At 32.9% G+C, this 24451-nt stretch overlaps 2 protein-coding genes and 1 long non-coding RNA gene across 3 annotated transcripts in view; 1 reads left to right on the forward strand and 2 right to left on the reverse strand.

Moving 5' to 3' along the window:
- Window positions 1–2195, reverse strand: part of LOC123527089 (secretory phospholipase A2 receptor-like) — a 13742-nt gene extending 11547 nt beyond the window's left edge. Inside the window, exon 1 of the mRNA XM_045306362.2 lies at window positions 1971–2195. Within this exon, the coding sequence (XP_045162297.2) occupies window positions 1971–2069 (99 nt within the window). The 5' untranslated portion in view covers window positions 2070–2195. The remainder of the gene's footprint in view (window positions 1–1970) is intronic.
- The window catches only part of LOC123527090 (uncharacterized), a 19507-nt gene extending 14097 nt beyond the window's left edge, over window positions 1–5410 (forward strand). Inside the window, exons 2-3 of the long non-coding RNA XR_006681629.2 lie at window positions 3762–3912; window positions 4952–5410. This is a non-coding gene — a long non-coding RNA (uncharacterized LOC123527090). The remainder of the gene's footprint in view (window positions 1–3761; window positions 3913–4951) is intronic.
- LOC123527088 (macrophage mannose receptor 1-like) lies at window positions 4875–22623 on the reverse strand. Its single transcript, XM_045306361.2, has 14 exons — window positions 22512–22623; window positions 21655–21810; window positions 21012–21122; window positions 20474–20546; window positions 10757–11167; window positions 9946–10224; window positions 9417–9563; window positions 8664–8777; window positions 8024–8302; window positions 7682–7831; window positions 6410–6451; window positions 5988–6272; window positions 5462–5632; window positions 4875–5014 (listed from the first exon to the last, which is right to left on the reverse strand). Exons 2-14 carry the CDS (start codon window positions 21775–21777, stop codon window positions 4983–4985), a joined length of 2217 nt encoding a protein of 738 aa, XP_045162296.2. The 5' UTR covers window positions 21778–21810; window positions 22512–22623; the 3' UTR covers window positions 4875–4982.
- Between the last annotated feature and the right edge of the window lie 1828 nt (window positions 22624–24451).

Consider the following 24451-nt stretch of genomic DNA (forward strand, 5'->3'; position numbering starts at 1 on the left):
ATCTAATCAACTGTATACCACAGATATTCATAAAATGTAGAATTGTGTTATTTTGAACGTCTGAAACAGTTTTTGGGAGCAATTGCCATATCTATCATGAAATCATCGGAACTTTGAAAGGACGTAGTGGTATGCACAATACAGGACTAAAATAGACACAGAGGTATATTCTATATAATTAAGAAATGAAAATGTGTTGAAGCAATGTTTACGTATTTGATTGACTATGATAAAGGTCCGGATAACTCTGAAACACCCCTAACATGTCTTAATATATTTAACAGATATACTTGCTATACATACATTTTATTCCACGTTATATATACATGTATATTAAATGCAAAGATACATGGTTACGAGCGATTGAAATAGATCTACCAATGTAAATGTAAAAAAGGAAATCAACTAATGAATTTTCGGTTTTATCACATGATCGTAACTTCAAAATCTGGACAGCTTATAAGTTATTTCCTTGACAGAGTGACAGGAATACGTATTTAAACGAATTCATTAAACCAACGACCTTTCAGCAGTGACGCAATATTATTACGTCTGAGCATATTTATACCTATCAAACAATAAGACTACAAGTTAAAGCATACCAAAAGTTCCTTCTAGGGCACATCTATATAAATATAAAATGACCATCTTGTAAAATTTTGGTTGCAATGTCTGTTTTATACTGCCAAAAAAATACCAGGTAAGTATTTACGCTAGTTATTTAACATAAATTGTTAAATCCAACAACAAATTAAATCTGTTACCCCTTTCAGTAGAGTAAATACGGCAATAAGACATTGACCCGGTTAATGTATTATGATTCGATGGGTGGATTCTTGCACATAATTAGAGGGTCACAATGGGGTTTGTTTTCACATATTAACCATGCATTTGAAGGTAACTATAATATTTGGTTGTTTACATTTAAATTTGCTGATATATGTCTATCTAGTGAATGTACATATGTTATGTTCAGGAGGAAATAAAAGAATCAATTAATCATCCTCGGGTTTAGTATTGTGTAAGTCGCCTCAATTGAGAAAGAATAGTTTAACGTTACAGATTATTTCTAAGGTCACGGAGTTCCATTGGCCAGCTTGTAATTACAACAGCTAGCTCAGTCAAGTGTGACTTGTTGAACTATAATATTCCTTCTCAAGAGAAGGAATAATAAGCCGACCATAACAACTAAACCAAGCATTGCTGTTTAATACTTTTCATCAAAGAATGCCTGGGTTCCAAATTATATAAATAACTATTAGAACAAACCTTTTGGACAAAGAAATACCAATAATGTTAAGCGTTATATTCTTGAGATTTAGGAACAAATTAGAATATTATATCCTTCAAAGCTAGCCCGAGAGACAATGAAATACAAAGATAGGAATGCAGATAGAGTATTATATATATATATATATATATATATATATATATATATATATATATCCTATAGAGGGTAAATGTAAGAGCAAGGGACACAAATAGTGTCTATCTATCCTTCAGAGCACCCAGTTACAGTTCTGTGCATAATCTGCGAATGAAGAATTATAATTTATGTGCATTCTTTGGAGAGAAAAACGGGAGATTTAAGGATAACTGTTTATAACTGTACTCTATAAATCACATATTTGGGACTGAAGGGTGATAGGTCATGTACATACCCTACACAGCATACCTGTGGAAATATTATTGGATGAAAAATGAATGACCTCTTCCGATAACCCGTGGAATCAAACCTATGCAATTACACATACAAATGTATACGAAATTATTGTCAGCATTCACTTCAAGATACTACATAAACCGATAACAGGCAGGACATTATAAGTAGTGACGATAACTGAACAAGATAAATGTACCCAGTTAAGAAATTATACCTAGATAAATTACCCTACAACGTTTTGGCAGAACCACATAAGGATGAAACCGTTGTCTCTAATATTATAAACTTGCGAAAATATTCAACTTACCTTAGCAAAAACCCCTTTCTCAACATTATAATTGCAAACGCATTTATAATCGGCACGAACAATACTTATACTCAACAAAACCAACAGTAAATAAATCATGTTAATGATACAGCGCTCCCAATCGATCTTGTCGAATACAGTTGAAAGAGAGACAATCTGTACATAAAACTACAGACGGCTATCTTGACCAAAAATATGCAGCTCTTATCATTGCACTTTGAACGTTTAATGTGAAAGATCAAAAATGTACAGATAAACGTGTGTGGAACTGCTAATTATAAATCTTTCTACAGAGGTGATTCAGTTCATATTTGTTAAATCAATCGACAATTACAGTATTGCTTTTTTATCACGACACAAAATTACATATTCAAACAACAACAACATACTGTCATACACATTTGTGTACCTTACAGAATGACTAATTTGTAAACAGTTATTATTATATGTATACGTAGACAATGATTTAGGCCTGAATACACTAAAATTAGTCAGACGTACAGGCTATCTAATTAGGTCTACGTACACTAAAATCAAGCAGAAAATTACACAAGATCACAGTTATTTGCCCTTGGTTGACAATAAGGAAGTGGTTACGCAGAAAATAGTTTCTCCGTTTGATGGTGAATATTTGTGAATTTTGAGTGAGAGACCAGCAATAACTTTCATAATTGAATAGAAGAGATATGCAATTGTAGGTACATGTACAATTTGACAGAATGATAATGTCAGAATATGCATAACATGTCTTTTTGATAGGGCCAGTTTTGCCTGTTTGTGGCCATCTAGAGGGCATTCTTTATACGGATGTGATTTGATTCAAAATGGTGGAAAAAAGAGCCGATCAACCCCATGTTTATTGTGGTTTGAATGTTTTCTCTTGAATAGTTCTGTTGCGTTCAGGTATTTTAGAGTGTTTGGAATGCATGCGAAATTGCAGTAGTGTCCAGTGTCTATATGGAATATATAGTAAAAACAAATATGGTCTTAGGTCAAATGATGTCTAGAATTAGGTCATCGAACATTACAATGCAACAGATTAATTAGTGAAGGGATTTTTTTGAATGATATAGCCCAGCAATTTTACATTTTCGTCTCTAACTTAGAAAATATTATTGGGAATGGCACGCAACCTGGAACTTAATGAGTAGCAGAGGAGTCACAAAATTTTCAAACATTTGCAACGACGTACATACGTTGTAGTTTTTAATGGAAGTTTAATTAACTGTTTTCCCCAGCAAACGGGACGACCGCAGCTACTTTTAAGGGACCTACATGAGTGACTGGATAAGGACCCTCGACGATGTGGGTACGAACTTGGATTATTTCATGTAAGGGAAGTATCTAGATGGTTTACGGAAGGTCGGTGTTTGTACTAATGTACACAGGTGCCCGCACATGCTTTTATTGATTTACTTTTATTCAAAGATTTCAAATAATTTGTGGATCATTATAAAAGTTCGGCTCACATAGCACAGACACATAGGCCGTGACCATACACATTTTGTACCATTCTTAAATATCAGTGCGTAATGTTGATACACAGAAGAAAGTGAAACATAAACCTTTTCCTTGGCCATTTCTGGTACAGAAATATATGCGCGGTAAGAGACATAATAAAGATATTATGTTTGAATAACAATTAGATTATGTAACTTGTCTCAGTTTTTGTTTTGTTTTGATTGTTACATTTTTACACTTTGCTCATCTGGAAGAATCCAAAACAAATATATGTATAATAATTGTAAATAAATAGCAAAATATCAGATATTTTGCTTTGAATCTTTTCAGAAAATCATCTAGGCCAAAATACGAAAGCTGGTGTTTGCTGATCGCGGCTAGAATGGCGGAAATATAAACGTATATGCATCACTGACTACAGCTCCAATCCTTAACCACTTTGAGGAATTTATCTTGAATATGAAACAAAATGAAGAGAAAAGTAAGTTCTGTGGAATGGTTTTTGTTTTGTTTGTTCTGGGTTTAACGCCGTTTTTCAACAGTATTTCAGTCATGTAACGGCGGGCAGTTAACCTAACCAGTGTTCCTGGATTCTGTACCAGTACAAACCTGTTCTCCGCATGTAACTGCCAACTTCCCCACATGAATTACCACAGGTGGAGGACGAATGATTTCAGACACAATGTCTTTTATCAAATCGTCACGGAGAACATACGCCTCGCCCGAGGATCGAACTCGCGACCCCGCGATCCGTAGACCGACGCTCTCCCTACTGAGCTAAGCGGGCGGGTCTCTGTGTAATGGTATGAAGATCGGACATGTGTTAAAGCAAATAAATTCAGACACTAATATTACCATTTCTCAAAACATTGCGCTATATGTTATCACTTGCAATAGTTTTTAAAATGATAGAAAAAAAGGATGACTTACTCGAAATCGTTAAAGCTGCTCTCAACAATTTGCTAAATCTTGATACTACATACACGATTAGACACGGTGATTACTGTTTTGGCACAGTTAAAGTGCGCATAATTACAACCATCTGTTTTGTCGGAACAATTGAAATGTGTTGGAATTTTACATGCTCTACCTGTCAAAATTTCCAGTCGTGCATGCCCAATATGGTATCGATTTTAACCGGTCAACACTGATCTGGAGGCAACGATTAAACTACTATGCTAGCGATGTCAAATTTATGATTTAACATTATTGGAGTAACTTGTACGTTTCATATAAATGTTAAATCAGTTTAGGAAGACGTAGTTTCAGAAATATGTACATGACAAATAATGTACATCTATTTGAGACTGGAAAATAGGAAAAACTTCTCAGTTGACGTTGCTGTCTGAACTAGCATTTAACCAATCAGAAAACTTTTTAAATGTATCAGTTTAAATTTATATAACCTATAACCTTTCATGCCACAGTTGTTTAAATAAAACATCATTTAATATCATCTTTAATATGTTTGCAGAATACAATAATATTTTGGAAAATGTCTATTGATCTGTTTTGTCCAGGTCAGCTGACGATGTCTGAATGATGTTTCCATCAACCAACAATTCCTGGTGCCATTGGAATCTCTGTAAAAACGTTTAAGACAGTGTAATTGTTTAACAAATTAATACATAAATGCTGATCTACAACAGTTACTTATTAGTATTAAATCATGTATGACATTATTTTATTACACCAAGTATTTTCAAATCAGAAATAACATATTATTTATAGTGCTTCAAAAATGTTGTTCCACTTTGAAGTTTGTGATTTTAAGAATGAGAAAGTCAAACAGATTTAAGTTACCTTGGTGCAGATGATGGTGGGATTAAAATAAACTGCCAACCTATGTATATAACATTATAAATCTCTACTTTTTTTAGTTCAGACATGTTTTGCAGGTGAGAGTCATGTCTATTGCATAATACCTCAACACAAATCTTGTTTTAATGTCTCATATGTTGTTTAAAATATTTCTCGTAAGTCAGTCTAACATATTAATATATTACAGTCAAGACGAACCAGGCACTTACTATATTGACATAATATTGGATGTGTCTCTCCTAGATCGTAGCTATTGCCGCACGGAATGTCATCCCATTTCCCATTTTTGTAAGGTATAAATGCCACACAATCTTCCGTGCGAAAACTTACAAAGTTACTTGTGTGTCCGGGGATCCAGTTAGTATATGATACCGATGTCCCTAAAACAATAAGTTAAACATAAGTCTGGTATCCACATTTACAGTAGAAATATAAGCATGCAGAAACAATCAGACTGTATCACGGACTGCCTTACGTAATACTGAACAAAGTAATACGCAGTAGTTTCTGCTAATTATATACACATTGACTTAATTTCGTACGGATAACGGATGTGCACAAGAACAGTTTAATGATAATCAGAAGCTTTTGTAGAACATATATTTCATTTTCAAACTTCTTTACTGAACAAATTAAAGAGTAAGAATGTGGAAGTCTTAAAACAGTTCTGAAAGTGGTATGAATTTTGAAATAATATGTGTAAAACAACGTTTTATCATTTATTTAGGCTGTTACCTGCAGTCCATTCAAAAGCACCTTCAATACGGGTATCATGAAGTCCGATCCATACTGCGTGTTGCGGTGAATGGCGATGTAGAAATGACTGAATAAACGCTTGCTGTTGCGCATTACTTATGTGTGCAAGGTGTCCGCCACGGCTTTGGCACATATCTTCTCCATGTTGCCAACTTACATCTGCACTTCGCATCAGTTCATAACATCCTCTTTCATATTGACCGAGTATAGCATTGTCCCTTTCAGCAAGGTGACGAACTGTTGAAGAACACAACTGCGTGTTACCTGAAACAAAATGCTGGTAACTATGATATTTCGATAAGTCGAGTTTAAAATGTGGAATCAGAAATACTTAAATTTGAAGACCGAAATAATGTCTGGTTAGGTCAAAAAAGTAAGAAAAGTTATTTTGTAAAACATACCATCAACGCTTGATAACGATCCATGATTACTAGTCACTGCATCTGAAATAAAAGTGTATTATTCAGATGGCACTTCAAAAATTAAACAAAGTTAGCAGCCTTTCCACATCGGTGTTAACAATTATTCAAATATCAAGTATGTAATTGTTTTCAAATAGCTAACAGCTTGGATTACTCTACCTTTGTTATTGTACTGAAATTGTTTGTTTCCGCTTGTTGTTTCTTTGATTGTACATATATCTGTGTTTAATACATTTAATATGTGTCTGGCGTCTATATAGTCAGTTTACCAAATCTGCGTTCATAGATTTTTTAACAATACTGATTTGCTCTTCAACGTTACTGACAAGCGAAGACCACACGCATACAAGTACTATATAAAGGTAAAGTCTTACATTTTTTATGTGCATATATTTCAAAGCATATGAAAGATATAACCATATAATCAGAGCATCATAATTGCTCGACTGTCCACACTGGAACCATATAGACAGTAGCACGAATTCAATGCACGAATGGGTGTATAACCATTTTTGTTTTGTTTTTTTCTTTGCATTGACACATTTTGATGATATGCTTTACTCTTTAGTCCTTCCCAAAATTAATACGTACGTTTTAAGCAGGAAAAACTTAAATGTAGAAAATGAATAAAGGTTACTGATTCAGATAATTATTACTTTTCAAATTACTTCCCCCCCCACCCCCACCTCCCCTTAATAACTAAAAGAGCTTGATTTGTCAACATCTTGCACTGATGTTAAAATGTTAAAGGAGAATTTCCAACTAGTGATATGTCATTTGATACCCTTATACTCTTATTTAATCATCTCTACAAAACAAAGTCTGTCATGTATGGAAAGCATTTCCGCGTCTCACTTTGGACCATTTTTGTCAAATCTGCACGTTCCCTATGGTTTCTTAATTTAAGATGCAAGTTCAGGTATACGCCATTACAAAATATAAACACAATAGGTTGCTACCCAGACATGTTATTTAAAGACTGATATAGAACTTCAAATAAAAACTTTACTTTGAAATCATTAACTAACGTCTACATGAAACTTTGTGGGTTTGTCCACAAAAGCTAGCTCGTGGGCATTTGATTTCATTTGAAGATTAGAACAAATGGAAGTTTTATTTAATCGTCGCGATCAAATTTTATGGTTTGACACAAATACTAAATCCACTGATTACCGAAAAAGACCTCGAGAGTATAAATGATTTCACAGTAAACAGAAAATGTACATAAAACAATTTCAAACTCCCGTATACCATATTCGCAGATGTATGCGTAGTAATTATACAAACAGTCCATATCCTCCCAAGTCCCAGTTAAAGCTCCCATGGCAACACAATCCTCAAACCTATGTGTATAGGGATCTTTGCTACCAGGATGCCAATTCTGGTATGTCACTGGATCACCTTTAACAAAACTATTCGTATGATAAAAGCATAATACACTGTACAAATAAAGCACTTTAAAGTTCCATTTTTTATAATTAGCCTAAGCTAATAAATACTAAGATGACAATACAAAGTATATACATTAATCATTTTGATAATTAGTAAACAAATTTGTAAAGGAACCTGTGTACATGGAAAGTTTTCAATTACCGGAAGACCACTCGAAATGTTCTTCTCGATTCTGATCATTTAAGCCAATCCATGTTGCATGGCCGTATGATTTCACGTAACTATACAACAGTTGCTCTTCAGACCAGCTCGAAACAGTAGCTAAATGTCCTCCTTTACTTTGACAGTTGGTTTCTGCATTATCCCACGTGCGATGATTCGTAACGAACTCGTAGCATTTTCGGGTATTTCGACTAACAAATACGTTTTCGCCATTCCGATTTGCTGCATGCAGAACATTCTGTGGACATACCAAGTTGTCTGAAAAAGGTACCGTTGTATATACAGTATACACACATATGCATATGCTACTGTAGGACTAATGTTAACAATATTAACAGGCCTGTTCTTTGTGCGAGGGAAATTATATTAATGTTTTACATAGTTTTCCAATTGGCTATACTGTTATATGGCAGCATAGCTCAGCCGTTTAGTTATTTTCCACTTTGTCTTAATGTTTTCATTTGTCTATATCTCCTGTGTATATTTTCATGGTTTAAAAACACATAAATCCGGTGCTCAAGAATTTGCAAGGAGGCTACGCTTTTTTCACTGTGTTAGCGCTGTTTCTATCGGATATGATATTTGTAATTTGTTTCATGGATGTAATGATATAATCTACCGTTTCTGCTTGTAGTCGAGAGTAAACTAGCAGTCGTAGTTGGCAGTGATGATGCAGTACTGTAACTGTGCGTAGTTAACTGGTTTATATGAGTACCATTATCGACAACTGCATCTGAAGTATAAATAAACAATTCAGTTATATATATCATTGTCAACAGTTTAAAATTAAAACCGAGCACCTCCGGCATTTGTGTCTATGTACAACACGGTGAGGGAAAGTAAATTGATCTCAGTTTTGGTACGTATTCATACATTAATATGGACCAGGTATTTTGGCAAAATATTTAACATAAAAAGCACACAAACGTATTACCATATTGAATCATATGTTTCGTGCTTTCGTATTGTACAGAACAAGGTTGTATTGTAAATTACTTGATAGATTAGATGAATCCATTTCTATTGTTTTATCAATTTTGCGCAACCGTAATGTTAATATAGTATAGCTATATATATACAGTACCAAACTGTTAAGCAAAAGTCTAGCAACGCATAAGAATTTAACACTCAGACATTCTAAGATAAAAGCCAAATTTCAGACGTTGAATGTTTTTTGAATATGGACACTGACCTATATGGTATTGCTCAGTATAAAAACAAGGTTTATCATTAATTTTTCCTTATTATTATTAAGTATTAATCATTTTATATTAATTTAAACTGTAAGCTCTAGCATACTTTAAGGTAAAATGAATGATACATTTTATTTTTTTTATTGAGCAATAACATAGATTAAATCAAAATAACTCACCAAATTTGCAAATATATGCGTAATAATTGCCACAACTTTCATCTTCCCAAGCGCCAGTAATGGCACCTATTGTAACACAATCCTCAGTAGAGTGTTTGCTGGGATCTTTGCGTCCAGCTTTCCAGTTCTGATACACTGAAACATCCCCTGTAAAACAAGACATTTAACTTTAATTAATTATAGGTATTATATCAGGCATATTAATAGATTACTGCCGTACAGCAATAAAATCAACCAATTTATTGTCTAATCATGCTTTGAAATAACACCTACTGTTTTTAATAAGAACTACGATAACTTGATTCTGGAATGAAAGTCAGACAGATTATTATTATTACAGTTACTCGCGGAGAACAGATTTGTACAGGTACATAATCCAGGAACACTGGTTAGGTTAACTGCCCGCCGTTACATGACAGAAATACTGTTGAAAAACGGCGTTAAACCCAAAACAAACAAATAAACATACAAAAACAAAACTATTTATGTTTATAAAAGTATGTACAATTTTATATAAAGCATAGTTTACCAGAAGACCATTCAAAGTTTTCCTCGCTGTTCTTGTCATTTAATCCAATCCACGCACTGGAACCATATGTTTGAACATATCCAAACAGAAGCTTTTCCTCAATAGAGTTTTCAATAGAAGATAAATGTCCTCCTTTCCCTTGACAGTCGTCCTCTGCAAAACTCCAGGTTCGCTTAAACTTTACAAATTCATAGCATTTCCTGTTGATGTCATTAACGAAGACCTGACTTCCTTCAGATATAGCCGCTTTCTGGACGTTCAAAGGACATACACGTTTACCTACGGGGGAAAAGTCAGTTCGTATTATTTGCGGTTTAAAAATTACATGTTTTTTTTTACTTACAATAGTAACTAGAGCTATTGTATAGTCACAATATATTCACAATATATTCACATTCCTAAATAAAAGCAAAACTGAACATGCAAAAATATTTAGATTTGACTTTTGTTAAAAAAAGGACAAAGACAAACAAAAATAGCTCTATGTCTAGCAACACGGGCCCATAAGTCTGTTTAGTAAAAATGAAAAGGAAAAGCTGTATGTTTCATGAATATTTGTATACAGTTCAATCATTGGATGTATATATTGACAAAAACGTGTACGACTCTGGTTTTACTGTTAAAATGCATGGTTTCTTTTGCAAACTTTCCAGTGGTAGAGGCACATACATGATATCCAGCTTCAAGTTGTATATTTCTTATACATATCTTTAAAGTTTTTCCAGTAATATATTTCACAGCACTGTTTATATTATCTAGCTGTCACTGTATAATGCATGAAAAAAATGTACTTGCAGCCTCATATGTCTACCTGTAGCCATTGATGTAGAAGATATGGCCGGTCGTATTGTCGATGAAATAGGAGATGTCATTTTGGACGTTGAGGTGGACTCAGTTACCAATGATGCAGTTGTTGGAGATGATTCAGATGCGGGCTTTACTGTAGATGTTGATGTAGCTGTTGGTAACGTTGATGTTTTCAAGGTCGTAGAAGTAGTCGGTTTTATAGTTGTTGAAGTTGTTGATGGTGCCATTGTTGTTTCTGTTGATGTAGGTTCCATTGTGGTTGCTGTTGTTGATTTCATAGTTGTTGTTGTTGTGGTTGTCGTCGGTTTCATCGTTGTTGTTGATTCTATTGTTGTTGCTGTTGACTTCATCGCGGTTGAAGTACTTGGTTTCTGGGTAGTTGTTATTGTTGTAGCAATTGTTGATGTTGTTGCAACTGAAAAAATGACAAATTGAATACTTCTTTTTTTTGGCATAATGTTAATTAACAATTTCTCGTATGAATATATATATAAGTGATACAGTATGTTCTTACGAAGATGTTATAACTCCGGTTTTACTGAATATCAATGACAAGGGAAGAATGGCGAACATTATATATTCAATAAGGGCATATCAAAATATAAAGTTGTTCATCGATTTTTTTTTCAGAAAAAAAGGCGGCGAGCGAAAAACAGTACGTGTTTTTGTTGTTGATTTGTGTGTGTGTGTGTTTTTTTTTTGTTAGCTCACCTGAGCATTGCTTTTTTTACATCTTTTCTAATCACTCGATGTCCGGCGTCCGGTGTCTGTCTTCTGTCTGTCGTCTGTCAACATTTAGCTTGAGTATGCGATAGAGACTGTATTTTTCAACTGATCTACATGAAATTTGGTCAGAATGATTACTTTGATAAAATCTAGGCCGAGTTTGAAAATGGGTCATCTGGAGTCAAAAACTAGGTCACTAGGTATAATCAAAGAAAAACCTTGTGTATGCGATAGAGGCTGTATTTTTCAATAAATCTTCAAGAATTTTTGTCAGAATGATTACCGTGATAAAATCTAGGCAGAGTTTGAAAATGGGTCATCTGGGATCAAAAACTGGGTCACTAGGTCAAATCAAAGAAAAACCTTGTGTATGCGATAGAGGCTGTATTTTTCAACTGATCTTCTTGAAATTTGGTCAGAATAATTGTCTTGATAAATTATAGGTCAGGTTTGAATATGAGTCATCTGGGATAAAAAAACTAGGTCACTAGGTCAAATAAAATAAAAACCTTGTGTATGCGATAGAGGCTGTATTTTTCAATTGATCTTCATGAAATTTTGGTCAGAATGATTACCTGGATAAAATCTAAGGAAAGTTTGAATATGGGTCATCTGAAATCAAAAACTAGTTCACTAGGTCAAATCAAAGAAAAACCTTGTGCATGCTATAGAGGCTGTATTTTTCAATTGATCTTTGTGTAATTTGGTCAGAATGATTGGCTTGATAAAATCTAGGTCGAGTTCGAATTCGGGTTATCTTGGGTGAAAAACTAGGTCACTTGTTCAAATCAAAGAAAAACATTGTGTATGTGATAGAGCCTGTATTTTTCAATTGATCTTCATGAAATCAAATCAGAATGATTGCCTTGGTGAAATCTAGTTCCATTTTGAATATGGGTTATCTCAGGACAAAATGTAGGTCACTAGGTCAAATCAAAGGAAAACCTGGTGTATGCGATAGAGGCTGTATTTTTCAATTGATCTTCATGAAATTTACTTAGAATGTTTGCCTTGATAAAATCTAGGTTGAGTTCGAATATGGGACATCTGGGGTCAAAAGTAGGTCACTAGGTCAAATCAAAGAAAGACCTGGTGTATGCGATAGAAGCTGTATTTTTCAATTGATCGTCATGAAATTTAGCCAGAATGATTGCCTTGATGAAATCTAGGTCGAGTTTGAATATGGGCTTAAAAAGTAGGTCATTAGGTCAAATCAAAGAAAAACCTTTTGTATGCGATAGAGGCTGTATTTTTCAATTGATCTTCATGATGTTTGTTCAGAACGATTGCCTTGATGAAATCAAGATCAAATTTGAATATGGGTCATCTGGGGTCAAAAACTAGGTCACTAGCCTAAGACACTAGGTCATATCAAAGAGAATACTTGTTTAAACTCGATATCACATTTTTAGTCCAATCCTAATGAAAATTGGCCAGAATATTTGTGTCCATGAAATCACTAGGTCAAACATGTTGGGTTGTGTCCCTTGGATAAGATGGTCATGTTTTTTGTGCTCTGATAATAACTTAAAATTTTGGTGGAAATAAACTATCAACATTAAATAAAACTGCATAAAACAACTGTGGAATATAAAAAGTATCTAATTGGAAATAAGAAATGTGTTTTTAACAAGAACAGGATTAGGAACTATGTAAACATTTTTGTCAAAGGTTATTGAATGGGTAGCCATTGTGTACATTGAGTGTATTGGATTTATCTATACATGGACACTGTGTAACAGAAACACATGGATTAGGTGGACTGAATCAGTGAGAGTACTGAAGTGACTATAAGGCCAAGCTAAAAAAAAAACTTAGGTATATAATATGTAGTATATTGTACAACTGTAAAAGTTCAGGATGTCTGAAGATAGTAAAAGCAAAAATGCACGGGATAAGCGAAAACGAAATGAAATGAGTAGTGTAAGCGAAAGTGACACCAGCATGAGTGCAACACCAATTAAAAGTGACAAGAAAAAACAAAAACATGAAAAACAAAACGAAGAGTCAAATGATAATACAATGAAAAGTATTCAAACAGAACTAAAGCAAATCAACAAAAGCTAGAAAATGTTATGACTAAAAATGACGAAACTCTCAAAACGCTGATCAAAGAAACAATACAAACTATGAAAGAAGAACTACTAGCCTCAACAGAGAAGAAAGTGGAAATACTTGAAGTTAAACTGTTTGAGAAAGAAAAGGAAATTGACAAAATGAAGACAGAATATGATAAAATGAAGGAAGATATAAGCAGGTTGAGCAAGGACATGTCTGATCAAAATGCAAATATAGATAGATATAAATATGAAATGAGAGATAATGCTTTGAAAACTGATGAATACCTTAATGACTGTGAACAATATAGTAGAGTAAACAATATTCGAATTTTTGGTATTCCAGAAGAAACATTTCCTAAAATACAAGTTAGAAATGAGAAAAAGAAACTTGATGAAAACATTGACACTAAACCAGCAGAAAAAGACACGAGTGAAAACAGCGAGAGTGCAGAGAAGAAAAGTGTGGAATCAAACCACGATACATACGCCATGAAAGTAAGTAACACCGAGGAGGAAAACGAAAAACAAGTATCAGAAAATGATGAACAGACGACAGAGATAGTAAGGAAGAAACTGAATGAATATGTACCGGGTTTAAACCTCAAACGTGAAGATTTTGTCATCAGTCATAGAATTGGGGCAAAAGGTGATAAACCAAGGCCGATTATTGCTCAGTTGAAATCTAGACTAGATAAAAACAAAGTAATGAGAAACAGAAAGTTATTTCCAAAATCAATATCCATAATGGATGACTTAACAGCTGAGAATTATAAAACTCTTCAATCAGTGAAATACAAAAACCAGATCTGGTTCAAGCAGCATGGTTCCGTAATGGGAAAATTTTCTATAAAGATCAAACAGACCACGTTATTCAGCTCCATTATAAGAACTTTAGGTTCTGGCAAAACCTAGCATGGCCAGAAGCACCACGTAAAAGGGGAACTTCTAACAGGTTGGCATAACTATCCAAATGACAGTTTGAAGTATTCTGTACAGAAAATAAACATGCAGTAAAACACGAATTCTGTATGATTTGTAAAAATATGAAATGGACACAAAACATTGAACTTGATAACAGTGCATGTATTCACATGGTTTTTGATGAGATATGATTTGCTTTTACAATTTTTCAGTATTGTCCTGCTTGTGAGTCTTTTTTCGTTTTGCAAGACTTTAAAAAGTCAGGATATATGACTATTATTGCTCTTTAGACCAAACCCTTTTTATTTGACATTTTTTGCTTTCGACCCCTTTTCTCCCATTTCTAAACAGAATGTCACCTAAGAAAACGATGTTTGGTTTGTGTGGCCTAGTAAGATGAACTATTAATGGCCTGTAGGCTGTTTTGTCTACTGTCAAGTTGATAAATACACACTAAATGTTAATCCCTTCTCCATGATGTTAAAGGTGGTTAACCAGTTTTTATGTATATAATATTTCAATACCCATTACATCTTTTGTTTTGAAAGCAGTGATTATACAACTGATTCTTATATAAAAAAGCAACAATCAAGAACAAAAAAAAGAAAAGAAATATGTTAAATGGAGAAGGTGTTACAACATCTATAAGTATCTACTAGCCAATTATGCTTATTGAATACCATGAATATTAAGCAATTAATGAAAACAAATGATTCTGTTTTTTAGCTTTTAAGCTAATCATTATTTCAAGGATCATCCGTATCACATGGAATGTTAAACAATACCAGTGAAATCTTTGCAGCTGCTTATAACATGTTACATTCCCTCTCATAATATGACTGGATAAGTGAATTATGCATAGAATCTTCTTTCCCCTTTGTTTTACCTTTTTTGGTTCTAGTAGAAATGCGTTATATAACCCATAGTACAAATGTATATAATGTCATTTTTTTTTATCAGTCTTATTATATGACATAGCAACTAATGAATTTGTAATTAAAATATGGTTGCACACCTTTAACAAGCATCTGTGAAACAAGTAAAGGTGTAAAACAGGTGAAATATGATTGCCTATTTATAGCTTAGGTAAATCCCAGTCTGTGTAAATCATGGGTGAATGATATTTATAGATTTAGAATGAATATTGTGAACATAATGTTGCCCTTGTCAATTAGTTACAGACTGTATTGTTATTGAACTTTGGTATGATACTGGTTAAACATATGCAAAATATGCACATGTATATATTTTTTCTGATAAGAAGGTAATGTTTACCATATAGCAAGGACACGTAAAATATGTGCACATGTAAATAACAATGAATCACTGCTGTAATAATTACAATGTTTAGCATTAGACACTGAGATCCCAAACTTAGACCTTTTACGTAATGGTCAGATCAGTAAGTGTGTGATGTTGAATGACGTTGACCGTGGGTCAAGTTTTTTAATGAACACATTGTCATGTTGTTATACAATAAAATAAACGTGACAACCTCTACAAATGAAAGTACAATATATATAGCATTAAAATAGATGAGTACGATAGGATCCTTTTCTATTGGTTTTTTATTCTTTTCCGAAAGTATTTTTCAGTAATGTCTCATTGTGTGAAACATTCTTCAAGAATTCCTGTTCTTTTATAATATATTTGGTGGATCAATTTAATTAAATATTATTAAACTCAGAATTTCATATATTGAGCCAGTTTTGACTACATAGAACTTTAATAATTTATATTAAAGTAAACTCTTATCATATATTGTATAGGACTGCATTTGTCTTTGTATGTAATTTTTAAAATTGACATTTGTATTGTATGCACTCAAATTGTAACTTTGTTACTTAAAAAAGTGTACCCATTGACCTATCTCACTAAGATGTGTATCAAACAAAGCAATATCTTTCGGAAATCTCCGCTCGTTTCCTGTCTTTATAATGATAAAACAGTTCTCGCTCTATTTAATAGTATATGGAATCCATAATTACTACAATGAATGTAAGAGGCTTAGGAAACTCTAGTAAAAGAAAACAAGTTTTCCAATGGTTAAAGTCCACAAAAGCATCAATATTTCTGCTACAAGAAACTCATTTACCTGAAAATAAAAGTAAATTTTGGGAATTAGACTGGAATGGAAAAGCATTTTTCAGTGGAACTAGCTCTAATAGTGAAGGTGTAGCTATCCTTCTAAACATATCAGAACCATACAAAATTATAAACTATAAAGAAATAGTCAAAGGCCGTCTTATGGCACTAGATTTAAATTATAAAGATCAAGATATTACTATTATCAACATATATGGTCCAAATAATGATGATGAGCATTTTTTCAAACAACTTGAAAACTTTTTACTTGAAAATGACGACAAAAATTTTATTATTGGGGGAGATTTTAATGTTGTCTTAGATCCGTTGATAGATAAAAGAAATGGCCGCTTACATACACATACTAAATCTAGGAATAAATTGAAAGATATCATGAGGAATTGTTGTTTAACGGATATATGGCGAAAATTGAATGGAACCTCACACCAATATACATGGACCTCAAATACAAAACCTAAAGTATACTGCAGACTTGATTTCTTTATTGTTTCAGAGTACCTTTCAAATTTAGCGAGCAAATGTAACATAATACCAGGCTTTAAAACTGACCACTCTTCAGTTAGTCTAAACTTAAAATTGGAAAAAAGTAGTAGGGGACCAGGTTATTTTAAGCTGAACAACAGCATTCTATCTAGATAATGAATTTAAGACAACACTCCAAAGAAATATCATTGAAACAGCTGCAATAAACTCAGAGGCTCAGCCAGAACACTCTTTGGGAAATCATAAAGGGAACAATAAGAAACACAGCTATTAGATATTCAACCTTCAAAAAGAGAAATGATAACATACAAGAAGTAACATTAATAAAGGAAATAAATGAATTAAAAGAAGAAGCTGAACAACTTATTGACAACAACAACAACAACAAAAATAATAATGACAATAATAATAATGACAATGATAATAATGATAATAATATAACGGATAGAATTTCAGAAAAAGAGAATGAACTGGAAAACCTGTATGATAAAATAATTAACGGTATTCTGTTAAGATCCAAAGCTATCCATATTGATGGAAATGAAAAGAATTCAAAATATTTTGCAAATTTAGAGAAAAGGAGAGCAGAGAAAAAAAATATTTCAAAATTGATTATAGATGGAGAGGAAATTACTGACAATAATGCAATACTGACACAAGAAGTTAAATTTTATAGATCACTATATAAAGAAAAACCTCAAATCCAGTCAGATTTAAACTTCTTTAAAGAAGATATTGTTAAATTATCTACGGAAGAACAAACTTCATGTGAAGGTGAACTCACAGAAAACGAATGTAAACTTGCACTCTTTCAAATGAAAAATCAGAAATCTCCTGGGTCTGACGGATTGACTACTGAATTTTTTAAACTATATTGGAATGATATTAAAACCTATTTTTTGAATGGTATAAATTTTGCCTATAGGAAAGGTGAACTCTCAGAATTACAGAAACAAAGTATAATAACACTCTTACCCAAAACAGATAAAGATCAAACAAATCTCTCGAATTGGAGACCAATAAGTCTGCTAAATATTGACTACAAAATAGCAACAAAAACAATCTCTAATCGAATAAAAAAAGTTCTTAACAAGATCATTACTCATGAACAAACAGGCTTTATCAAGGGACGCTATATTGGAGAGAATGTCCGTCTAATATTTGAAATCATAGAATATATTGAAATCAAAAATGAATCAGCCTTACTCTTTTTCTCAGATTACCATATAATATGGAACAATAGTGAAATTAAACTTGGAAATAATGTAATTTACTGGACAAGATGGCATGAAAAAGGTATACAATTCATTGATCAACTTTTTGATTTTAGAACAAATACATGGTATCAATTTGAAGACGCAAAACAAATACTTGATCTGAATGAGACTGACTTTTTGAAATATCATCAGTTAGTATCAGCAATTCCGAAAAATCTTAAAGACCTTATTTCAATGCAATTTCTTTATGGAAGCAAAACCAACCACCTTATTGAGAAACTGAAATCAAGTAAAACCCCAAACAAGTTTCTTTATAACCTTTTAATGAGTAAGAAAACATATGAAAAACCAACAGCTATATTCAAATGGGAAAACATTCTTGGTGATAAGGAAATTGATTGGAAAAAAGTTTTTAGTAACCCATTCAAAGCCACAATAGATAACAATCTTAGAAGTTTTCAATATAAACTGTTAATGCGCTTGCTCCCAACAAACAAATATCTTTATAAATGTAAATTGTCTCAAAGTAATTTATGTGATTTCTGTTGCATGAGTAATGAGAGTATAGAACATTTAATTTGGGAATGTCCAAAGGTACAAACTTTCTGGAACAGACTACAAGTCTTTCTGGAAAATAAGGGATACAATGAGTTAAAACTAAATATAAAGAATGTTTGTTTTGGTTACATAGGTAACACAGATAAAGAAGATATCCTAAACTTTATCATTATTCTTGGTAAATTTTTTATCTTTAAAATGAAATATACAAAAAATGTTCCTTCTTTTGATAACTTTTTTACATTTTTCAAGCAGAGAATTAGAATTGAAAAAGAAATAGCAATGATTAATGACAGGCTCCATAAATATGAAGAAAAATGGTTAAATTTTACTGAAGTGGACTAATATTGAAATAAGCCAAGCCTCTCAGCTATACAATACAGTACCAAATTATCAATTATGAAAAACAGGAAACGAACAACACTATCCTTTAAAAATATCCTTCCTTATGCCTTTTAGGATCATGATTCCAAGTGACATAACTCAACTCTTACTCTTCTCACTCTCCCTTCTCATCCTTCCATTCTTGCCTGAATGATTATTATCTTTCCCACTGTCCTTTCACTTCTAAACTCGTTAACTTTTATTTAAATCTCTTAGATATAAACATGTAAATCTAGTTGTATTATTGTGTTTGAGTGTAATTTGAAATATAAACGATTTGTATGTTTGTATTTATGATTGAAAAATAAAAGAGAAAAAAAAGGTCAAACATGTTTACACTGTTATGTTGTGTTTGTCAGGTGAGCGACCTAGGGCCATCTTGGCCCTCTTGTTTTTAAGGGCGGGGTGGCGTTGTGACGGTGGTTTGCGTACAAAGGAGCGAAAAGTGAAGAAATAATTTTTTTCTTGTTTTGCCTCTAGTTTAACTAAAGAAACGTTAAGATAGATATTACAACCTTTAACAATAATGCATGAGGGATTGAGACAACATAGTTACAATTTTGGTTTGGGTACCTCATGACCTGCATACGCAGACAGAGCGATTGAAAAAGGTAATAACGTTGACCTATAGTTAATAAAATGATGTAACTGATTGACAATGTTATTATGAAATATGTAATATGCAACAATGCATAACCTTAAAACATACTGATAGCATTGATAATTACAAACTTTGGTTGTAATGGATTCGGACTGCCCATATACAAAGATATAACGGTTTACAGGCATTAGTCTGTATTTCCCGGATGAATGGTGTTACGCGTTTACTTCCACTGAAACATTAATATTATACTACTTTATATGGTGTCACCGTACGCATTGCCAAATAGAATCTTTTTAGTCGATGAAACATTGATATATTTTGATTTTTTCATTCATTACCGGAGAATATATAGAACATATTTTTCTGTTGACGTAACGTCGTAATTCTACAGGCCGTTTTCAATAATGTTTCTTGATCATTACATTTTATAAGGTAAATGTATATATTGCTTTGTTTCTGATGTAAGAATGATTTAATTCATTGTTATACCACTCCCTTTATATACAATTTACATTCACTCAGTTATACATCCTAGTTTCTATTTTATTATTTTATTTCAAGTAAAGGACTCTAAGTTAAGTACTTTTCTTGTAAAGTAATTTCCGTTGAATTTTGTGAACATCCCTCGTATAATGAATAATAACTATTCAAGAAATACGTACTTTTATCACCTAAAGGTGGATCTCCTGGGCATATCTGTGAACTTATTTGAGAATCCTTTTCCACATATCCAATCTGGAATGGAAAAGGCTTCTCCATAAAACCCTAAGTATATTCAAACATTTTAAATAATTGTGGTAAATACATCCGTAATCAGTTTCCAATGTTTTGAGTATTAAACTACGAAGCAAAAATCTGCAATTTCATTGGTTTATATTTACTACAAAAAGTTATGACAGAGTAATTAATTGCCGTGCTTAAGTTTAAGATTTTAAGCTTTGGTGAACCAGTGCTATGGAGTTGTACGACATCTGTACAGCGGTGTAGCCGTGTACCTATATAGCCACTCGATACGGCAAGTTTTGGTCAGATTTGTCTATCAATATTTAAAAAAAAAAGACAGACGTTTCTTCAAATTTAGTTAAGGTTCTATAGAAAACAGAAATTCTAGCATCCATCTTCCGTACTTGTAAATCAATTACAAACCTATTTTCTGAGAGATTTTTATGTGAGTGATATTTGGAAGTTGACATATCTAACCTGGTGCTCAAATGCAACTTTTACCCATGTCGGGGAGCTTGAGAAGTCACCAAGTATTTCTTTGCAGTCAAATTCATAAAGATATCCTATCGGCTGACCTTGGTTGGATGGCTGAAAACAAAATAATTTTACATGTGTAAAACAAAGTCCTGTTAAATTCCCGAGCCATCCGATATTCCGTTATCTAAATACGTAAATATTACTGACACAGTTTAGTGTTGTGTCCATGAAGAATTCGATGAAAGTGATCGTTTTACACTGAATGATAAGACAAACAATATTAATTAGTGTTCCAACGATGAATATAGCACCGTTTTAGCAGTAGTTCAGTTCTGCCTTACCTAACCATAGTTGTTTCTGTATAAATACTAACCTGTTCTAAGCAAGTAACTGTCAACTTCTTCATATGAATCTGAGGACAAATGAGTTCAGACGTAACGTCTTTTATCGTTACAGGGAATATAGAACTCCCACGAGGATTGCACTTAAGACACCGCGGCCCATAGATCTGCGCTCTCCCTATTGATTTCATGTGGCGGGTTTTAGCAATTATTTTAAATATAACATCGAATACTTTGTGTGAAATGAACTTAGTACATGCTTGATAATAACACGACAATTATAGACTGAGACAGAATCTTACCGACGGAAGAACCGTTTTCTCTACGTTGTAGTTGCATAAACACTCATAGTCACAATACACGGTTCCAGCCAAGCATATTATCATGAGTATAACAGCAGAATACACCCTAAAGCATATTGCCATGATTACTGCGTGACGTAAATTACTCCGATTTTCCTACATATGATAAAATACAAAGAAAACACTATAATAAATTCTTCATAGGATATATATCTATACAGTTTATTTGTCCGTTGAGGAAACATACTCCGTAAGTCACCATCATGATGATGGTCTCCCACTCTTATCCCTTCGTGTGTTATCGTGATCAAAGTAAGATGTACTTATGATATGTACTGTATGTACTGCATGATATCTTGGGTTAACGTGTACATATGACATTGTTTAAACCAAACATGATAAAATAGGGAAACAGCAAATACTGAAAATATATTTCTTATTTCAATCTCATTTATGAAACAGGAGGGACAAAGTTTGTCTGGCAGAAGACGCAATCTGACTTTGAACTACTCTCCCTTTAGGTATGCTGGTAATCAGAAGGAAGTACATAATTATAATATTTATATGGCCATACTGTGTTTACGTGAAAGATTCGTTTCAAGTGCAAATTAAAGATGATCATAAATCAGATTTGAATCATGTGTCTTCTATTGTTTTTGTATATATATTGTATATGCAAATATATATTTGCACATTAGAAACATTCAAAGACCATAAGGTTGTCTTGTCACGTTTTAACATTCTATCTGTTTACACCTGTATGTCGTGTATATATTGCGTGTCTTCATTTACTTAGCGGAAAGTCTTGTAATAAATTCAGGATTCAAATTAGTTGAAAAATAAATAAACCGATTTACCTTTAAATGGAGCTATTCCTTTTTCATATTCATAAAAAGTGTGTGTAAACAAATGTTGACGCTATGCCAGATCAAAACTTTCTTCCTTATGAAAACACAGGGTCGTTCAAAATGTTCCTCTGATAATTTCATTTTTAATCTTTCGTACATATAGCGTTTCATCAGATATCAATGATTGCGTTATTAGAATAAACAGACATAGCATGCGTGTGACAAACATTCTTAGAACCTGGGTATGAAAAATCCTTCCGTGGACGTGATTGCGATAAGAACGATATATTTTATTTTTAAAAGTACATATTCTTTTTTATCTAACCAGGATTTATAGCTTTACATAATGTTGCATTAAATTGTTTCAAAATTTATTTACCAGGGCATTAATTGAAACAAGAAATTAGTCCGATGGTCGATATGGTTCGCTTTTGCTGTTTGTTCTAAATTAAATTCTAACGATGCGAATACATAATTAAAAACCAGATACATTTGTAAGACATAACTGTTTGACGTATTTTAAAACAGACTTGAGACTTTTATTAAGCATTTCTAAGAACATTTAGAAGAAGATCCTTTGGAAGCGTACAGCGCATTGAAAGAAAATAATAGCAATCTAGCTTAGATTGAGTCTATTCTTGACTGGTAATGAAACGTGTAACACCCCTTACACCATTTAGCATCGGTTTAAACAGAATTCTATCAATGTAAAATTGAATGTACTCCTTGGGCCAATAGAACCAGAAAATATAACAACACTAGAGTCCAAGGCTGCAGTTCTACACAGTGCGAAACAAACTATTTGTGAAACCCCTTTCATGATAAGACGGACATAAATGACCATATTATCAAAGTAATGAATATTCCATGAGTGATACGCTCTGACGACTGACCTACTAAGATACTGACTAAAACTTGTCCTATCTATTGTCAAAGAAAGAACTAATGCATATTTCTCGATGCAGTTAATAAATTTTATTACATAGTTACTTATTTACAATTGTTAATAATGTTTGATTTATTTCTTTAGATAAATAAAATTGAAAGTATATCTGTTAATTAACATTTTGATGCAACGAAACTCATTACAATGGCATCAAACGTGACGTCACGAAACCAATTTGAAATTTGAACGTCAGTATGGAAAAAATCAACCTTCTCGCAGGAACACTGTCAATTAATCGTCAAATCCGTGACATGGCGACTGCAGATCATGTGATCGTAAAATTGCGACATGCCTGGCAGCCCCGGTGTGTAAATCGAACTATTATCATAACATTCTGCTACGGCCGATAAGAAAATGTGGAAAACATTCAATCTGTAATAAACTTTCAAATTCATTAACTATGTTCATTTTAGTTAAAAATCATGCAATTATTTGCACTTTGCACGTCAAAACGTCAGAAAAGGAAGAAAATTGTGTATTTCTGTATTTGCTTTCAGTTATTAATTCAAATTATAGACAAATATATATTATTAATCGTTTTAATTATTTACATATAAATTTGGCACAGCAAAGTTCTTAAATAAAAAACAACAAAAAAAAAACAACAATATCCCTCGACTAAACTTCAGCATCATTCATGTGTTTCATCAATAACTGCTGTACTGTTAAGGGAAATAACGCTTTGTCGTAGCTTGGAAAAAATGACGTCTCATGTATTTCAAAAGAAGAGCGGGATCTGGTGTTTCCGAACGTGGAACTATTTACGACATTTTTTATTTTCGATCGTTGGTATGCCTAACAAGCAAATTGCAGAATAGTATTGGGAGTTCATTTAACCTCTGTAAATTATTTTCTCAAAGTTATATTTTGTCCTGGTGAGACCTGCCTGTTGTTACTTACTGAAAGACTTTCATTGCAATTTCCTCACTCCCACGGTAATCAAATGACGAACATCATAAGCTTAAGCCTGCTGGTGGCAAGTGATTTTGCCTTTGCCACCATT

This window comes from Mercenaria mercenaria, chromosome 14, assembly GCF_021730395.1.
Source record: "Mercenaria mercenaria strain notata chromosome 14, MADL_Memer_1, whole genome shotgun sequence".
Taxonomy (NCBI): Eukaryota; Metazoa; Mollusca; class Bivalvia; order Venerida; family Veneridae; genus Mercenaria; species Mercenaria mercenaria.

Coding starts and splice junctions, on each gene's coding strand:
- LOC123527088 (XM_045306361.2), bottom strand. CDS start 21,777: ATGGCAATATGCTTTAGGGTGTATTCTGCTGTTATACTCATGATAATA. Junction 10,225..10,756: donor TTCTACATCAATGGCTACAG/GTAGACATATGA, acceptor TTTCCCCCGTAG/GTAAACGTGTATGTCCTTTG. Junction 6,273..6,409: donor ATCGTTATCAAGCGTTGATG/GTATGTTTTACA, acceptor ATTTTGTTTCAG/GTAACACGCAGTTGTGTTCT.